This window comes from Protopterus annectens, chromosome 6.part0 (genome assembly GCF_019279795.1).
Source record: "Protopterus annectens isolate FY-2018-M chromosome 6.part0, PAN1.0, whole genome shotgun sequence".
Classification (NCBI taxonomy): Eukaryota; Metazoa; Chordata; order Ceratodontiformes; family Protopteridae; genus Protopterus; species Protopterus annectens.
The window spans coordinates 272,025,916-272,046,641 of NC_056737.1; the positions used below are offsets into that span (position 1 = coordinate 272,025,916).

The 20,726-nt window shown below is 43.7% G+C and overlaps 1 protein-coding gene across 1 annotated transcript in view; it reads left to right on the plus strand.

Annotated features, from left to right (window-relative positions):
* Positions 1-20,726, plus strand: part of PALS1 (protein associated with LIN7 1, MAGUK p55 family member) — a 2,503,255-nt gene that overhangs the window by 1,214,320 nt on the left and 1,268,209 nt on the right. Inside the window, exon 5 of the mRNA XM_044074024.1 lies at positions 19,120-19,197. Within this exon, the coding sequence (XP_043929959.1) occupies positions 19,120-19,197 (78 nt within the window). The remainder of the gene's footprint in view (positions 1-19,119; positions 19,198-20,726) is intronic.

Here is a 20,726-nt window from a genome sequence, read left to right on the forward strand (position 1 = left end):
CATATTACAAACAGACTATTTACAGAGATTACATAAGTAAGCAAGTGTATGGTAAGTGTAAGTGGTAAGGGTACACAACTGTACTTTTCATCTCTTGCTCTGGGAGGTTCCCTTTATTTTGCAATATTTTAACCTTTGTCTGTCCTCCTATATAATTCATGTTAATTTTTAATCATGTCACTCTTTATTTTTTACCTTATTTATAAACTTCTCTTTCATTTTATTCCCACTCACTAGCTATACCTTTTGAAGAAATTTCTGTCTTCCTTGATAACTTTTGAATAATTTCCACTACCCATTCATTAAATTCCTCTCTTTAGCAGGTGGATGGAGAAGTGCTAGTCTCTCATTTTTACTTAATTACCCTGCATTCTGTATTGGCTCATGATCTGAAATGGATACTAGATGTGTGTCGACACTTTCAGTTAAATGCGTATGTTCTTGTTTCTTGTGAAGTTTTATTTGTCTAGTCTAGCTCAGTTTGTTGTACCTTGGGGAATGATATCTAAATTTTCTTATACTTACTACTACTAAAGTCTCATTTTCCATACCAAATATTTCCGTAAATGTCTTCAGAAATGTACCATTTTGTTGTATTTTTCTTCTATGTTCCCCAGATACAGCTTCACGGTTGCAAAAATTCTAGTCCCCATATACAAATATTTACTACTGAAACCTGATTACGTCTCTCAACATTTTCTTAAGCTTGTGTGTAATAGTTTTAGGTGGAATATAAATACATGCTAATGTAATCCTTCTTCCTTTCAAGTAGCCTCTTACTACCATAACTCTACCATTATCAATTCTTCCTCCTTCAGTGACTGTTGAAGCTCCTCTAGCGATTAGTATAAGTACTCCCCTTTTCCTCTCTCCCAGGTATTCTGCTGAATATCCATCTTGAAATCCTTCAGAACTCTGGAAAAGGCTTCACTGACAGTGTCTTTGTGAACAGTATTATCTGAAGAATGAGAAGGAGAGTTCCCCTCTGCTTGATGCTCCCCCATTGGACAAACCTTAGTATTTTCTTCTCAGCCTGCTCTGCATAAAAAAAAAAAAAAAGACTTTGATCCTCCAGGAAAAAAACATTCATGAATAATATCTGAATTTCACACACGCCTCGCGACATTCTTTGACTGCAGAGCTAAATTTTCTTTTCCTCTGCCTTTTGTACATTTAGTAATCATTTTTCACAGACTTTACTGCTCCAGTCTTAAATGCCTTGCCCTTCTGCTATAGCTCTGTCAGGATCAACTCTATGCTGGCATTGGATCATACAGTCTACTCCTTTCCCCACATTGACAAATCCTGCTGTGGAATACCAGCCCATGTATCTGTTTGCGCTTTCATAAAGGTTTTAGTCTGTTCCATCAAGTTTCAATGTCATGGGGAAAAGTCCCAGTGCTGTTGTCCTCCAACTCCACCATTTCCAAAAACAGCTCCTCCCAAGCAGCCCCACACTCAGCCAGCCCCTTCCCTACCCCAAACTCTGAACCTTGCAGTTTCACCAATTCATCTGAATTTCTGTTCAATACTACTACAAATTTTTCCAGCCTTTTGCTATTTGAGTTGATATGCTCCTTCAATGTTTCATTTGTTTTAATCAACTCTGAGCACATTTGATTTATTTCTTTCCTCTAAAGTTCCTAGAAGCTATCTCCTATGCCAAGGCTGGAGTTTGAACTGCTTTTTGCTGAACAGCTGCAGGATTCTTCTCAAATCAGTGTTTTCTCTTCAGTTTAGTTTTTCTTTCAGGCTCTCCAAGTTCCTTCTCTGCTTGTATTCTGACAGTGCACTTACTAGTAACTAGATGTTACTGAAACTAGCAGAATTACTGACCCTTATCTATCAGTTTTTTTCACACTCAGAGAGCTTAAATTAAACTTTTGATCAGTATGCAGCCATCTTGGAAAACTCCTGTGAAGAAGTACTTTGACATAGCCTTACCTATCAGCCCTACGGTCTGTATAAGCCTAGCCAAAAGAGGTTTCCTGGCTTTAGCCACCCAAGAAAATGGTTTTCCTGTACCCTTGTCGAGCAGAGCCACAGAAGTGATCCCCGGGGTGAATTTCCTGTTTCCCATCCAGTTGTCAGGAGTTCTCTTAAAGAGGGCTAGTGAGCTTTGCTTGACATGAATTGGTAGTCTGTTCCAGAGCATGGGAAGTCTTTGGGACAGGACTCTATCCCTCCAGCATGTTCTTTTTATTGTGGTGACAAGGTTTAGGTCCCTGGAGCATGTGGTCTGGAGTGATTGGGATTTTTTTTTTAAGTATACCATGTCCATCAGATCTGGGTTAGATATGGCTTTGTATGTTAGACAGAGGCCACCTCTGAGTAGGCAATATGGGACGGAGTAGAGCTGGAGTTTTTTGAGACTGTCTGCATATGGCATGTGTTCGAGGCCGGTAATTCTCTTAGTGAGGTATTTCTGTGGCCTTTCTAGTTGTCGTAGATGGCTTGTGAGTTACATGCCAAATGGGGTGTTGTACTCTATAATGAGTCTGATGAGTGATGAGTAGAGAAGGAACAGTGACCTCTCTTTTTCTGGAGGAGAACCCCTTTGTGATGTGTGCCACGTAGAAGGATTTCCTGACTACTGTCGTAACGTGATTATCAAAGGAGAGACTACTGTCCACCTGTGTCCCAAGGTCTCTTATCACACTTTCGGTGTTTGGTAGGTTACTGCCTATGTGGTAGTTTATGGGTACGGTATTTTTCCCAAAGGGAATGATAGTGCACTTCTTGGCATTGAGCTTTAGGCCATGACTTTGACACCAAGCATCAGTCTCAGTGAGGCCTCTTTGTAGAATGTTCACATCCTTAGGTGAATCTATTATGGCTCCTAGTTTGCAGTCTGCGAACTTCATTAGCCAGAGACCAACTATATTAGACTAGGCTTCTAAGAAGTAGATACCAAACAGGAGAGGATCCAGGTCCGCACCCTGTGATACACCACTTGTCACTGGTCTGAAGTCAGATTTGGAGTCAGCTACTTTCACTGTTTGGGTTCTGTCAGTGAGCCAGTTGGCCACCTGTCTTGTGACATAGGGATGTATACCCAGTCCAGTGAGTTTATCTAGAATACCAGAGTGTGTGATGGTATTGAAAGCCTTGGCGAGCTCAGGATAAGCTGTGTGCACCACCTTACCCTTGTCTCTGGCTCTGGTGACTGCTTCAAAGAAGTCAATCAGGTTTAGGAGGCGTGATCTACCTTTTACACACTCAAACTGAGTGGCTTCCAGAGTTTGTAGGTTACCTATGTCTTTGTTTATAAGCTCCAGGATGATGCATTCCATGGCCTTGCAGACCAGGCTCGTCAGGCTAATGGGGGAGTAGTTCCTGGGGTCAGTGTTGGCACCCCCTTTGCTGAGTGGGATAACAGTCGCTGTGCGCCATTCCATAGGCACAAAGCCTGAAGTGAGGCTATGGTTGAACATGGTACTTAGGTGGGGTGCCAGTTCGTTCTGTAGTTCATGCAGAACTAAGCCTGGGATGTTGTCTGGTCCCATGGATGCTGTGTTCTTAGCTTTGGAGAGTGCAATCTTTACTTTTCCGTCCGTGATTATAGGGGCTTTGCAATCTTTCGGTATGGATATGGGCCCTTTGTGGGATGGGGGAAGGGGTAATGTTTGCACTGAACCTGTCTGCTAGGATGTTGGCAATATCTGTTGGTTCAGTAAATCTAGTGCCATTGTGCTGTAGCTCAGAGCAGATCTGAGTGTTGCCACTGAGATTCTTGACATAGCTGTAGAATGCTTTGTGGTTTTCATTAGAATCCATGGCGATTTTATTTTCATAGCTAGGTTTGGAGGATTTTGAGAGATTTCAGCTTCTTACTGAGGCTGACCATGGAGTTCCTGCAGTCATGGGATTTTACTCTTTTTTTGTAACAGTCTCTTCCTTCTGTTGTAGTTTGTTTATGGCAGAGGACCACCAGATTGGCTTCCTTTTTTTTGGAGGATTGCATCTGTTGGGGATGCCACGGTCCATGCACTTGTGCATGTACAGTACATTTGTATATGATTCCGTAGTCGTGCCTCTATTTTCCGTCTGTATGGGTGTCATGAAGTTAGCCACTTCTGTCTTGAGAAGCATGAAGTTGGCTTTGGAGAAGTCTTTTAGTGTGATTTCCTTAAGTGGGTTGGGGGCAGGATATGTTTGTCTAGGGTGATTAGCTTGTGGTCGGATATGACCAGTGAGGATTTGACCTCTGGCATGGTGCATTTGTTACCCAGTATTGGTAATGACCAGGTCCAGGATGTTGCTGCCCCTGGTTGGGGGTTTGGACAAGCTGGTCCAGGGCGTTGGAATTGATGAATTCCAGAAAATGTTGAGCAAATGAGTTAGTACATGACTAGTTTTCCCAGTTGATGGTGGGGTAGTTGAAATCTCCAAATATTAGGGTATTGGGCTGTACCTTAATATTATCCAGTATATCGAGGAACATGGAATGGGTATCCTGGGGATCTGTAACAAGCTACAACCTGAATTGCAGTCTTGCCCAGTGTTAATTGTACTTGGCTAATTTCGGCTACATTATGTTGAGCAACTAGCCTGGAGGTGTAGATATCCTTTATGAATATGGGCACACCTCCTCCTTTAGTGTTTCGGTCCAGGTTAGGTGGCCGAAAGGTGTGGTAAGAATTGTAGCCTGGTAATGCAGGGTGCTTTCTGGAGCCTTAAACCAGGTCTCTGTCACTGCACAGATGTCTTTGTTCTCCATCTTAAGGAGTGCCTCAAGTGAGTGTATTTTGAGGTTTAGACTTGTAGCATTACCGGGCAGCCACTGTGGTGCAGTGGTTAGCATTGCCGCCTCACAGCAAGAGGTTCTCCGGTTCGATCCTCGGCTGGGGTGCCTTCTGTGCGGAGTCTGCATGTCCTCCCTGTGATCGCGTGGGTTTCCTCCGGGTGCTCCGGTTTCCTCCCACATCCCAAAGACATGCTGCAGGTGGATTGGACACTCTAAATTGGCCCTTGGTGTGCGTGTGAGTGTGCCTTCTGTGGAAGGTTGGGCGCCGGGCTGGCAACTCGACACTGTAAAACTCCACTGCCATTCAATGTGCGGACAAGGTGATCCGCTGTGGCGACCCCTAACCGGGAAAAGCTGAAAGAAGAAGAAGACTTGTAGCATTACCCTTAGATTTCGCTTGTTTGTTTTTACTGTGGTGGTGCATTTGATGATTGAACCTTGCCTAAAAAAGCCACTATAGGGGCGGTAAGAGCCTTAGCCAGTATCCGGAATCCCAGAGGCGACAGTTGCAGGCCATCTCTTGCCTAGTATCGTGGCCTGTCGATCATGTTGTCCCAGGCAGACAGATACTAGATCCCCTTATAGTGTCACTAGAAGCTTAGCCAATTGTTGAAGTCAGTCATTTTGTTCTTGTACTGTGGTATCATTCTGGGCAGTGGCAGGATGCTACTTGGGGCTAGTGTCATACCTTCCTGGGGCACATGGTCAGAGTGTGCCTGCATGTCTCTCTTGTAGTCCAGGGGGGTACATCTCAGGTCATTCACTCCAACATGGACAGTGACAGAGTCAAATTCGTACTTGTGGAGTGACCTGAGTGCATGCATTATATGGCAGATCCTGGCACCCAACAGGCAGCTGACAGTAACTTTCTCCTTGTTTAGCTTGCTTGAGAGGGACGTCCGTGTGCCTGACTATAGAGTCACCTATGACTAGTGTATTGGGTACATTGTTTTGCCTTATGGGCTGAGGTTAAGTGGCACACTGATTTTGTGGGCTGTCATTTGGGTAGTATTGGGGGGTGGTGGTTGCTTGCATTTCAGCTTTGGAGGTCTCTGTTGTTTGGGGAGATTTTTATTGAGAGCCTCCGGTAATGTAGGTGCGTGATTTGTGTTACTATTTGTGGGTTTGGGTGGTGGAGGTTTTGATGGACTATGTGTTGAGTGCGGTGTGGTGTTTACCTTCTCTTCTTGACTGTCTAGTCTAGTCTTGGCTGAAGAGAGCTTGGCTTCCAAGTGCATCTCTCATAGGTTGTAGTGTTGGGTGTTAGGAGGAGAGGGTTGTCACTGTACATGAGGCAATTGCTACATTGCCCCAAGATGCCTGGATAATCAATGGACAGGAGAAAACACTGGAAGCTGACCCTTAGACATGCCTGGTTAGTGCTTATTAATTTAAGTACTAAAAACGGTTTTCCTCTTGATAAATGAGGAAAGTTGAGGGCTGCAGTAATTTGTAGATTATATAGTGCTTGCAACGAGTTTTGGACAATTGCTGAGTACAAAGAAACAGTTTTTAGTGCTAAAACTAGAAAACTGGCTAGTTCTGAGGGAAAATCTGAAGAGCAGACTTTCTGGCACTGGGAATAGTTTAACCGTAGTTAAGCGGCGCCGAGCAGAGTGCAAAACCGTGCAAACACAGGTTTTTAAACAGAAAGACGAAAGGGATAGAAATAGCCCAAAATGGCCAATAAAACCAGAGGACAAGTTCCTGCAGTCTGCTGCCTGTTTACCCCTCACCCCCAGTCTTTCCTTTTAAGAATGATTCCTTTGTCTTTCTCCTTGCCATGATCTTGTGTGCAACTGGGTGTTTTTCATGTAGTCTGTGGTGTACTTCTCCTTTATTCCATGGATCTTTTTGGTGGCTTTCCTCTGAAGTCCGTTTATCAGCATGGTAATGTTTTTCGTGTTTCACTGTTGCAGTCATCACATTTGGGGTTATCTGCATGCAGTAGCCCTCAGTCGACCTGAATAACAAAGTCTTGGGTCCTGCGTCTGTTGCTGTCTCTTCTTCCGTGACGTCAGGTCATCAGGGGTATAAAACATGCAGCCGATGCCATTACAGCAGTCTTTCTTGCCGTGCAGTACCCAAAGCAAAAGCAGTTCGCAAGTGCCAGTCGGCCGACTCCTGAAATTTTCGTTTTCGAGTTTCAGAACCAAAGTCTTCAACTAAAAGCTAAGTACCCCATTGGGGAAACTTTATCTTGCTCTTAACCAATGTCAGTAAAATTAAGTAATTGCATTACTTGTGGAAAGCAAATACCTCATAAAGATTTTCATTCGTACTGTATTTCTTGCCTAGGCCCTGACCACGACGTACCTCGCTGTCATTTTTTTTGCCTTATTTAAACCATGAAGTATCCATCATCGCTATACTTTCTCTTCTAAATATTTTGGCGCTCGGTTCAATTATCCTGATATTTCTTCGGTAAGCCATCCAACTACCGACATTCCAAAAAAACAGAAAAATAAAGACAGAGATGGCCGCCTAGGTCCAAAGCTGCCGACGACGCTTCTTTTAAGCCAGTCACCAGTTCACTGGTACTCAGTGAGGCACTTTTGCAGCATCTGATACCCACTACTTCAGATTCGCAGGCCTCTACTGAGACCCATTCATAGTCTGGTATGCCACGAGATGCTTCAACTGTGGAACCTGCAGATGTCTCTACCTTTGATGGGTCCGGAGCCACTGTGCAGGTACCGGCTTCTGAGGGTGCATTCAGGCCTACTGACTTGCATATTAAACCAACACCATCTTCTTCTTCAAGGCCTAAATCTCGAACCAAGTCTAGAAAACTAACTCCCAGACTGCATGGTCAGGCCTCTATGCCTAAAAAACAAATAAGAATGTCTGAAGACCTTATTACTTTAATTAGGGGAAGCCAACCTTCCCCCTCTGAGACCTAGGACTGAGTTTGCTTATGATGCTTCTGACCAGGATTCTGAATTTTCTGTTTCCTCTGATGACCAGGCTTTACCGTTATCTACCTATGAGGATTCTGATGCTGAGGACTCTGTTCCCTCTGCTTTTCCCCCAGAGGATTTCTCTTTTGGCGAAACCTTGCATACTCTCAGGGAGCATTTTCGTTGGGGAAAGTCAGGATTTCTCTGATTCTAAAAATAGGCTTAGGGATTTCTTACTCCGGCCCCAGCACAGGCCTTTAGCCATACCTCCTGTACTAGACATTGTTGATGTCTTTTCGGAATCTAGATTGGCCCTTGACTCTCTACCTCCTGCTCCCAGAAAACCTGATAGATATTACAGGATTCCTGAATCTCACAAGTTCCTTTTTAAAAATCCTACTGCGGATCCTGAGACCATTTCACAGGGACCCAAGTCCATTAAAGCTACTACTGCCAAAAATCCTATCCCCCTCTGATAGAGACTCCAGGGCACTGGATAGATGAGGTAAGAAGGTATACACTTCTGCAACTTTGGCCATTAGGGCCTTAAAGTGCCAGTTTCATATGTTAAAGTATCAGCAGCATATTATTGGATTGCTTAAACAGAAAACTATGTTGAGTCCTGATTGTGTTGAAAATAAGGATTTACAGGATTTACTGCATTCAGCTGAACAAGTTGGAAAACATACTTAGCAATGTGGTTTGGTTCACTAGAGGCATCTTGCAGAACTGCTGTAACTGGGTCTGTACTTAGAAGGCATGCTTGGCTTAAGGAGCAATCCTTGCCAGATCATATTAAAGCAAAATTACTGGATGCTCCCTTAAACCAGGACCGCCTATTTGGCAAAAAGGCAGAAGAAGTTCTTAAAAAGGTGGATGAAAAAGCTAAATCCATGCAAACTGTTAAAGATTTTTTACAAGTACAACCTCCAAGGTTTAGTAGGCATTGGCCTTCCAAGAATTGGTCCTTTCATGCCTCTTACAGAACTTCAGTCCAAACCCAGATCCAGCAGAGCTCCCAGGCTTCAGTCCGAGGGTACGCACAGGCCTAAGCAGTGGGGGAGCCTCCACTTCCAAATCTGGGAGTAATAAAACTCCCCCCTGTGGTAAACTGTCTCAATGACTTATTTTTAAAACTTCCAAGCACTTCTCAACTGACTGCCCTTTTGGGGGAAAGATTGCTCTTCATGCCAAGAACTGGGAACTCATTACCCAGAACAAATGGGTTTTAAATAGTGTCCCAGGGATACAGATTTCACTTTCACACATTACCAACACCAAGTGAGTGGCCAGATCTACCCCCAAATCAGTGGGCAGAGTCCCAAAAGCAAGTAATTTCTCTCTTAAGCATGGGGGCTATTCAGTTGGTACCAGAAGAGGAAAAGGTACAAGGTTTCTACTCAAGACTTTTCCTGGTACCCAGAAAAGACAATTCATGACATCCTATCCTGGACCTGTGTACTCTAAACACCTTTTTGGTGATTCCAAAATTCAAGATGCTGACTCTTCACCAGTTGCTCCCTATGTTAGGCAAAGAAGCCTGGTTGGCAACACTAGATTTAAAGGAAGCATACCTGCACATCCCAGTCAGGGAATCTTGCAGAAGATACCTGCACTTCAAATCAGGCTACATGCACTATCATTTCTCTGCACTGCCCTTTGGCTTATCTACTGCGCCAGGGTATTCACAAAGTGCCTAGCTCCAGTCATTGCATTTTGCAGGCAAAGAAATATTTAAATATACCCATACCTGGACGATTGTCGAATTCAGGCAGAAAGCCAGGACATACTTTTGAATCATCTGGCCTTTGTACAAAGGGTACTAACTTGTCTGGGGTACACCATAAATGAAAAGAAATCACACCTGGTACCCTGTCAACAAATTATATTCCTGGGAGCAAACTTGAATACAACTTCCCAGATGGCTTTCCTCACGCCGGAGAAACAAATTAATTTGACTACCTACTTCAAACAAGTGGCCACAAAAACCCTGCTATCTGCAAGGCAAATACTACATGCCTTGGGGTTCATGGCCTCCTGCATTCTTTTAATTCTGTATGCAAGACTGCATATGAGGAAACTACAATAGTATCTAAAAAGCCTATGGTGTCAACATTCTCGGGATCTAGAAGCAATGATTCCTATCATACCTTGCCTATGCCTAGAGTTCCTTTGGTGGGCAGAGACCTGCCACCAAAATAAGGGACTACCATTCACACCCCCTGCTGCCCAGACCCGAACAGACGCATCAGATTACGCATGGGGGGCTCACCTGTCAGGGAGGTGCATTCAGGGCAAATGGAGCCCAAGTCAAATGCACCTGCATAGCAATCAAAAAGAACTGTTAGCTGTACAGAATGCTCTGACAGCCTTCAAGGACCAAATTCTTCCAGGACAATTAATGGTAAAGACGGACAACACTACTGTTATGTGGTACATAAACAAGCAGGGGGGCTTCCTATTCTTACCCCCTCTGCAGACTAGCCATGGCATTGTGGAACACAGCCTTGAGCTACCAAGTGCATCTACAAGCTCAATTCCTGCCAGGACAACTAAATACACTGGCAGATGGACTAAGCAGAAACCTCATGGACCCACACGAGTGGAAACTGGAACCAAGGATTTTCAACATGTTGACAAGCAAATGGTGGAGCCCAGATATAGACCTCTTTGCCTCCCACCAGAACTATCAGACAAATTTTGCACAAGAACTCCCCACAAACCAGCATGGAAAGTGGATACTCTGTCCTTCAGCTGGAAAAAACTATCAGTTTATGCCTTTTCTCCTGTGCCTCTGCTCTCCAAAGTACTACTAAAGATCAAACAAGACAAACCAAGGATGATTTTGATTGCACCAGACTGGCCACGCCAACATTGGTACCCCCTCTTGTGCAGTGTGTCACTCTTGGTCTCGTGGCACCTGCCTCAGACTCCTACCCTGTTGTCTCAGCAGGAGAACCAGATTCTGCACCCTCACCTTCAAACTCTGAACCTAGCAGCCTCGCTAATTTCCTAATCTCTCCTTTACCATTCCTCAGTAAACCAGTGATGAATATCATTTTAGAGGCAGAGGCCTAGTACTAGAAAATCTTATGCTGAAAAATGGAAAAGATTCTGTGCCTGGAACCAGTCTCAAGGAATGAGCACAACAGTGCCCAATTTACCTCAGATTTTACAATACTTAACTGAGATGCTTCACAAGGGCCTGTCTTTTTCCTCCATCAAAATTCACACCTCAGCCATTTCAGCTCATTATAACATATAATCTCCCCTCTTCTCTCATCCACTGCTCAAGCAGTTCTTCAGAGGGGCCAAAAATTTAAGACCACCCAGGAGAGCTCCATTTCCTGCTTGGGACCTTAACTTTGTATTGGAGAAACTCACTCTCCCTCCTTTCGAGCCAGCTGCTACTGCAGATTTAAAATTCTCTCTTGGAAAACTGCTTTCTTTTTAGCAATCACTTCAGCTAGAAGGGTATCAGAATTACAGGCCCTTATGGCAGTGGAACCTTTCATGCAGACAGGGTGTCCCTCAGAACCAATCCCTCCTTCATGCCCAAGGTTGTATCCAGTGTGGCTCTTAATCAGTCCATCCATTTGTCAGCCTTCTTTCCTAATCCACAGAACAAAGGGGAATGGATACTGCACTCCTTAGATGTGCACAGACCACTTAGATTCTACTTGGACAGGTCTAAACCTCAAAGGAAATCTGAACAACTACTGGTGGCATTTGCTACAGAGACAGAGAGGAAGGCTATTTCAAAGCAAACCATTTCTAAATGGATAGGCCATTGCATTAATTTCTGCTGTAAGCACCATGGAAAACCTATCCCACAGGGGATCAGACCCCACTCAACCAGGGCTGCATCTACCTCTACAGCTTTTCTCAGAGGGGTCCCTACCAGGGACATCCTAGAAGCTGCTACCTGGAGTTCTGTACATACTTTCACCAAGCATTACCATTTGCTAATTTTCTCTAAGTCCAGAGCTGGCTTTGCCACTGCAGTCATGCAGGGCCTTATAGCTGGTCCTAATGCTATCTAACTTCCTCCTCCCATCCTTAGCTTTGGGAATCTACCCAAATGTGATGACTGCAGCAGTGAAACACGAAGAACATAGCACAGTTGTGTACACTTAACATAAATGTAGATGTTAGAGTGTATTCACTGTTGCAGTCCTGGTTACCCTCCCTCCAGCCCCCTGACTTCTTTTGGCTGTACCTGTACTCTCCTTCTATGCTTAAAAGCTTTTTGGTGTATTTGCTTTTTTTTTGGAGGTATAACCTTGTATTTTTATTTATTTAATTGCTTTCCATTAGGGGGACACCTGACATCTGGGGCAAGAAAAACTGATGTAATGGCGTCTGCTGCATGTTTTATACCCCTGACGACCTGACGTCATAGAAGATGAGACAGCAACTGACGCAGGACCCAAGACTTTGTTAATCAGGCCGACTGAGGACTACTACAAGCAGATAACCCCAAATGTGATGACTGCAACAGTGAATACACTCTTAACATCTACATTTATGGTAAGTGTACACAACTGTACTATGTTCATCGTGTTACCCTGCTGCAGTCATCACACTTGGGTTATCCTGCTGTCATGCGGTCCCGCAGTCAGCCCAAATTCCAAAGTCTTGGTCCGGCGTCGGTTGCTGTCACTTCTTCCCTGACGTCAGTGCGCCAGGGGTATATGAGGCATCCAACATTTTCTCCAGTCTTTCTTGCTGTGCGGTGCCCGAAGCAGAAGCAGTTCGCAAGTGCTGGACGGCTGACACCTGAGATTTTCGATTTGAATTTCAGTCCGAAGTCTTCAATAAAGCTAAGTACCCTATTGGGGAACATTTTCTTGCCTCAGTCCGACGTCAGAAAAAGTTAACAATTGCATTTCTTGTGGGAAGCAAATACCTCATAAGGACTTCCATTCCTATTGTATTCCTTGCCTAGGCCCAGACCACGACATCACAGGTTGTCAGTTTTGCGCTAGGTTTAATAAACGAACTATCAAACACCGTTTTGACTTTGCACGGCATTACTTTGGTAGGAAATTTAATTATATCATGCTGTCGGAGCAGCCGACGACCGCCATTCATAAAAAACGCAAGGATAAGGACAGGCAGCCTAGGAATAAGCCAGATGCCGAGGCCTCAGCTGGGCCTGTCGCCGGTTCTCCGCTTTTCAGTGAGGCGCCTACGCAGCCCCTGACTACCGCAGATCTGGAACCCCAGACAGCTGCGGATTCCCAAGCGGAGTCTACTAGGCTGATGCAGCCATCTACCGACACCGGAGCAGCATTAGACACCGGTGCAATGGAAACCCCTTCGGTTGCAGAAGAGGTCTTCAGACCGACTACACTCACCATTAAATCTTATGCTAAACTTAAAACTGTACATCAGTCTACAGTTCAAGGCCCCATGCCTAAGAAACAGATGCTTAAGATGGCTGAATATTTGATTACCCTTATTAGGGGTTCCTATCCCCCTCCTGATAAAAGACCAAGACAAGAGGAGGATTATGCATCCTCTGACCAGGTTTCTCTCTCCTCAGATTCTTCTGAGGAACGGGATTACACTTTTCCACCTTATGAAGATTCTGATGCTGAAGAGACTATTCCCTCAGCATCTCCCCCTGAAGACTACTCCTTTGGGAAAACTTTACATACCATGAGGGAACATTTCCACTGGGAAGGCCAGGATTACTCAGATTCTAAGAAAAGGCTCCGAGAGTTCCTTTTACTACCCCAGCACAGACCTCTTGCTATCCCTCCTGTTCTAGATATTGTGGATAATGTTTACTTGGAGTCTAGTTTAAATCCAGACTCTCTTCCTCCTGCTCCAGCCAAACCAGACAGATACTACAGAGTACCTGACTCACACAAATTCCTTTATAAAAGCCCTGTAGCTGACCCAGAAACAATTTCCCAGGGTCTTAAGGGAGCAAAAGCTTCTGTGGCTAAAAATCCTGTGCCTTCTGAAAGGGATTCCAGAGCCCTAGATAGATGGGGAAAGAAAATATACACGTCAGCTACTCTGGCTATGAGAGCATTAAATTGCCAGTTTCACATGTTGAAATATCAACAATTCCTAATGTCTCAGTTAAAACAAAAAATGAGCAGACATTCAGAACTGCCTGAATTCAAGGAAATGCAGGATCTGTTGCATGCCGCTGAACAGGTGGGCAAACATACTTTACAATGCGGATTTGATTCATTGGAAGCTTCTTGTAGAGCAGCTGTTACTGGCTCTGTCATACATAGACATGCTTGGTTAAAAGAACAAACCCTCCCTGACCATGTTAAAGCAAAATTATTGGATGCACCTTTACAGCAGGATGTATTATTTGGTGTCAAAGCAGAAGGGGTTTTAAAGAAGATTGAGGATAAGGCAAAGTCTATGCAAACGGTCAAGGATTTTTTTCAGGTACAACCCCCTCATTTCAGCAGAAATTGGACAACAAAAAAATGGTCCTTTCCAGCTTCAGACAGATCACAGAGGGGCAAATACAGACGCCCAAGGGGTAGAGGTCAGTCACAGGGCCCTTACAAACCTCGTGAATGGGGTTCTGCTACCCAGAAAGGAGGAGAAGACAGGCCTCAAGCTAGCAGAAGACAAACACAATGACTCTCCTCAAACTACCAAGCAAATCTCTCCTGGCAACTCCCTTGGGAGGAAACCTAGCATTTTTTGCAGACAACTGGCACATCATCACAAAAGACAAATGGGTTCTAAACATTGTCTCTCAAGGATTCAGATTCCACTTTCATACCTTACCAAGGATCAAAGGAATGCCAAACCTGCCACCAAATCAATGGTCAGAGGCACAAAAACAAATTACAGCTCTCATGAACTTGAGAGCCATTCAACAGGTACCTACACAGGAGCAAGGACAAGGATTTTAATCCGTACTCTTCCTAGTCCCAAGAAAGGGCAAAGCATGGAGACCCATTCTGGATCTTTCAGTTCTGAACTCCTATCTGCAAGTACCAAAATTCAAGATGCTAACACTACAGCAGCTTCTTCCTATGCTGGGCAAGAATGCTTGGCTGATCACTTTGGACCTCAAGGAGGCATACCTGCATGTCCCTATCAGACATAATTGCAGAAGATACGTCCGCTTCATTGCAGGTTCAACGCATTATCAATTCTCTGCACTGCCCTTTGGCTTATCTACTGCGCCCAGGGTCTTCACAAAATGCCTGGCACCAGTAATTCCATACTGCAGACAAAGAGGAATTCAAATATACCCATACCTGGAAGACTGCTTATTCAAGCAGAAAGCAAGGACATTCTTTTAAAACATCTGGCATTTGTCAAACACCTTCTAAGTTGCCTAGGGTACACAGTAAACGAAAAGAAATCAAAACTAGTGCCCTCACAAAACATAATATTCCTGGGTGCCAGTTTGAATACAACGGCCCAGATGGCTTATCTCACGCCAGACAAGCAACGACAGCTGTCTCAATATTTCCAGATAATGGCAACAAAGACCCAACTCCCTGCAAGAAAAATTCTGCAGGCCTTGGGACTCATGGCATCTTGCATACTACTAATACCATTTGCAAAACTGCATATGAGGAAATTACAATGGTACCTGAAAAGTGAATGGACTCAGCACAGCCACGGCTTGGAAACAATGATACCACTCATTCCCTGCCTTCAACAGGAGTTTCTATGGTGGGCACAGGCATGTCACCTCAACAAGGGTCAGCCTTTCACCTTACCCACAGCCAGGCAAACTATGACAACAGACGCATCGGACTATGCCTGGGGGAGCACACATGGCAGGACAGTGCATTCAGGGCAAATGGACTACAGATCAGAGGCATCTGCAAATCAATCAAAAAGAAATGCTAGCAGTACAGAATGCCCTAACAGCTTTCAAGGACCTTCTACACCCAGGACAACTAATAATAAAGACGGACAATACCACAGTCATGTGGTACATAAACAAGCAAGGGGGCACACATTCCTACCCTCTATGCAGGCAAGCAATGACCTTGTGGAACACTGCACTGTCTTACCAGGTTCAATTACAAGCACAATTTCTGCCAGGAAAGAAAAACACATTGGCAGACGACCTAAGCAGAAACATCATGGATCCACACGAATGGAAACTAGATCCACAAGTATTTGCAATGATAGCTCAAAAATGGGGATGCCCAGACATAGATCTGTTTGCAAGCCCCCACAACCACGAACTTCAAGAATTTTGCACAAGGACCTTCCATCCATTAGCTTGGAAAGTGGACGCCCTCTCATTCAGTTGGAAAACATTAACAGTGTATTCCTTCCCTCCACTACCTCTTCTAGCAAAGGTACTGCTGAAAGTCAGATTAGAGAGGCCACAAATGATACTCGTTGCACCAGACTGGCCACGCCAGCATTGGTACCCAATTTTAAGGATCATGGCCCACGGCCCACCATGGATTTTGCCACAAATTCCTCACCTGCTCACCCAGCGAGACCATCAGATTCTACACAGCCAACTCAAGACTTTAAACCTGGCTGCATGGCAAATTACCTAAACAACCAGCCAACACCTTTATCCAAAGCTGTTATGGATATCATTCTGGAGGCCAGGAGGCCCAGCACCAGGAAAACGTATTCAGACAAATGGAAAAGACTTTGCGCCTGGAACCAGGCTAAAGGCCTGAACCTCCTTGATCCAAACATCCCTCAGATTCTACAATATCTAACTGAGATGTTACACAAAGGACTTTCCTTTTCATCTATTAAGATCCACACCTCAGCAATTTCAGATCATTACAGCACGGATCCTCCTTTATTCTCTCACCCACTCCTAAGACAGTTCCTCAGAGGGACTAAGAGCTTAAGACCTCCAAGGAGAGCTCCAACACCTACTTTGGATCTCAACTTTGTTCTGGAAAAGCTTACACTGCCGCCCTTTGAACCAGCTTTTTCAGCTGACTTAAAATTTTTTTCATGGAAAACTGCTCTACTACTAGCAATAACCTCAGCTAGAAGAGTCTCTGAGCTACAGGCACTAATGGCAGTGGAACCTTTCATCATTTTTCATCAAGACAGAGTCTCTCTATGAACTAATCCTTCCTTTATGCCAACTGTGGTATCTAGTGTGGTCCTAAACCAAACCATTCACTTGCCCACCTTCTTCCCAAATCCCCAGAACAAAGGAGAAAGACTCCTGCACTCTTTGGACATTCACAGTTAATTACGTTACTACTTGGATAAAACTAAGGCTTTCAGAAAAACTGACCAGCTTTTTGTAGCCTATGCTGCAGGATCATATATATATATTTTTTTTTTTTTTTTTTTTTTTTGCCTACCTATTGGGGGCACCTGACATCTGGGTCAGGAAAAACTGAAGAAAATGGCGTTGGATGCCACTTGTATACCCCTGGCACACTGACGGCAGGAAAGAAGTGACAGCAACCGACGCCGGACCAAGACTTTGGAATTCGGGCCGACTGCGGGACCACCTGACGGCAGGATAACCCAAGTGTGATGACTGCAGCAGGGTGAACACTCGCACATCTACATTTATGGTAGGTACAAAACTGTACTTTATGCTCCTTGTATAGTCTTCAATACTGCACATTGTTTTCAGGCTGTGGTGCGACCAGGTCACTACTGAGTGGAAGCATTACCTTTTTGCTTTTGGGTCACCCCAAAGATGGACTGTAGCTTTGTTTGCAGGCACTGTCCCAAACCCTAACTAGTGGCTCCTGATGGCCCTGTACTAATGTGATAAGCACTCCAGGATTATTTTCCTTCTCTTTTGCTGTCAGGTCTGCTCCTTCAATTTCTACTTCACACTATTTTTGTGGTATGACCCTGGTGCTGTACTTTGGATTTGTTTGCCCTTTGCTGTGCTCCCCATCTTCCCATTTCTGATCATATCTGCTTTTCCACATCCTTTTCTAGACTCTACCTTTAATGCTTCATTGCAGCACCTGTCTTTGCATCATCAGCTAAGAGGTTTATCTTGTTTTCTGTCCCCTTGTACAAGTCCTGAGACAAACTGAAGTTTACTGGAACCAGGAAAAATCTTCCTGTTTCAGGAAGGCATCCCTTTTGTGTTCTTCCATTCAGTGGCACAGCAGTCCAGTTCCTCAGTCTTGGTCCTACCTCCCCGACCTATGCAGTTTTCCTGTCAACCTCGTTTGTTGGACTAGTAAAGAGATGTTGCTGAAAGAGAGATCACTCACATTAACACATGTACGTTTTTTAAACATAGATTGAAAGCTTAGCAGAGCTTAGACTCACTAAAAGTTTATTTTCCTGATAGATTTCCAGTTACATGACTTTTTAATAATAAGCATGGCATATCCCTGCAATCTGTTCCTAAATGCATTTTTCCAGAGCTATATCTTTTACAGCATTTTTTTTCTGAATAGTGCCTTAGATTGCTCTCTGGCTTCTTGGTCATGTTTGGATACTTTTGCAAAATACAGAAAGCTTAACATACATTCCAGGTCTGTCTTCTTTCTTTTGTGCCACAGTAGCTAAGGGCATGCTGCTGTAGTACAGCTATCTGTTATGTTAGAGTCTCTGTATCCTAGTAGCCACTATATGCAAACCTTTTCAGTATCACATAGAAAAGTTATGGTTTTGTTTAAGTTTTAACACTAGATCTTTGGCCAAAGTATACAGAAACCATCCTTGCCTTCATTCACTGATAATTTTCTTTAGACTTTTTTTTTCTTTATGGAAAATAGTCTTCTATGGAATGATTTTGCTTGGTCCACAACTGAATGCAGGAAGTAGTAGCACGTTGTGAGGTAGGGTGAATTAGCAGAATGGGAAGAAATTACATGCCCAGTAGAACTGATGCTAAGGTTACCAGTCATTACTAATTAATGAAGAAGGACCAGCTGTTCTCCCCTGTATTGCCTTTTTTATTGCAGTTGGATTTTTTTTAGTCAAAACTAGGCAGTATGGGTCATTTTTTTTTACTCTCTCATCTTTAGCATGTGACCCCACAGCATGATGGGTGTTGAATAGCTAAGAACTATTGTGAAAGTGGTCTTGGGGAAGAGATCCCAACTGTTTCATACTGCAAAAGACTCCTTATGGATCAGCTGATATGCTAAGTACTGTTTATTTCTTAAGTGGAAAATGATTATTCGTGTAAAACATGTGCACTGATTTGCAGAAAGATGATTGCAAAATTGGAGTTTTAAAAAAGAAGCTTTTGCCTGAAGTGAATTGTACAGAATAGTTTTCTGTCTCTATAGCTGACTGTGCCCTTGTAACGCATACCATACAAGTAACACATTTTGCTGTTTTGCCATATGATGTTTTTTTGCTGATAGAAAAGATGTGCAGTTTGTAATTTATAATGAGTATCCCTACACGTCTATGTATTCAGTCCATTTAGTTTTATACCCAGTGACAGCTTAAGTAAATTGGCAGTAAAACAAGTTAATAGGAAAAAGAACATTTGCATTGCTCGAGTTTAAGGACTATCACTATTTTTGTGTTTTTGTATAGGTCCAGTTATCTTTGAAAACCTGTCATCAGAAAGAAGGCCAAGAGCTTTATAGCTTGCTGAATTCTGTTTATTTTCAGGTAAGGCTACACTTGACAAGTGATGCACTGGAGATTCTGAATGGGCCTAATCCTTTTTCTATAGAGGTCTGACAAGAAAAGCTGCCCTGCCGCTAGTCATAATCTTAAAACAAGAAAAAGAATGTAAATGGAAGGCATATTAAAGGCATTCAGCTACCTCCATCGACAAAGAGCAAGACAGTCTTGACTATGACCCAGGTAACCTATGCACAGTTAGTGGCACTGCACCTGTTGGAGCTTACACAGAGAAGGAGAGGAATGCCACGGCTTAGCCTGCTCACTTCTCCAAGATGGGAGGGGGGGGGGGGAGAGAGTGAGTGCCTGGGAACACATTGTGGTTGAATTCCCAGTGGAAACCAGGGATCACGAAGCAATGCTGTCTAACAGGGTAACAGAGATATTCGGTTACATAATGCAAAGACATCAACATACATTTAACAGCCCATTGCATGCCAACCCCTTGGACACTAAAGACATGGGCAGTGCATGCTAGGGCTTAAGGAATTCCTGATCGGTAACGTGAGTGAAGGCATCCACTCTTGGCTCACTTGACTGTTTTGTCAGGGGGACAAATGAACCTTAGACCTTTTGCCCTAGAGATTGAATGGGTTAGTACAGCAGGCAAGGAGGAGTAACACAGTGTTTGATGGTCAGCAGGGGTTGTGAAAAAGCATTCATTAAGGCATTCTGAAATAATTCATCCTCATCATTCAACTTCAGTAATAAGCTATGGATTATTAAGCAAGGGTCTGAGTTATTTGCAGCATATGTATAAAGAGGACTTATTTTGTGAACACAAAGGGCTTTCAGAAAGGTCTTAAAGTGACTGTGTGAAGCTTAAAACAGTCCAAAATTCTCTGTCTGTGTGTATATAGGACCACCTAACCTTATTGAAAGGGCAATGTCTAAAAGGCATGTTTCAGCTGACACTGTACAGATACATTCCTGCCTGGTGTTGCTGTGATTCTTTAAGGACTTTGGGTTTAGTTGTATACTGAGTTTGCCTAACTCTCTAAGATTTTTGTTAACTTGGAAACTGCTGTAGTAAAGTTTGAATTGTGAAACTGTGGCTGTCATACAAGCTCGAGTGCATCATGTAAAGGCTTTAATGGCTATGGGCTTAATCAGGGACGCATATAATGGAATGGTAGTTCATAGGTTGGTACTAGGCTATCAGCCCTAGGGCCTATACAAGCCTAGCCATAACAATTCCGTGGCTATTTCTTCCCACACTATTTACTTCCCTGGACCCCTGTCTAGCAGGGCGACTGACTTGATCCTTGGGGTGAATTTCCTTTCTGCTATCCAATCAAGTATTTAAGCTCATTGTGTCTAACTGATAATTTATAAGCTAATCGGTCATTTTCACGCTTGAAGTTACAATGATCAGTTTTGCTGTAATTAGACCTGTTTTGCTGTACTTTTAAATATTTGCTGTAGTTTTGACAGCAAAGTGTAGTGAAGATTGGTAAAGTTATCTGGCACATATATTGGATGTGGAAGTAGTTAAGATGGAGTCATGGTGACAT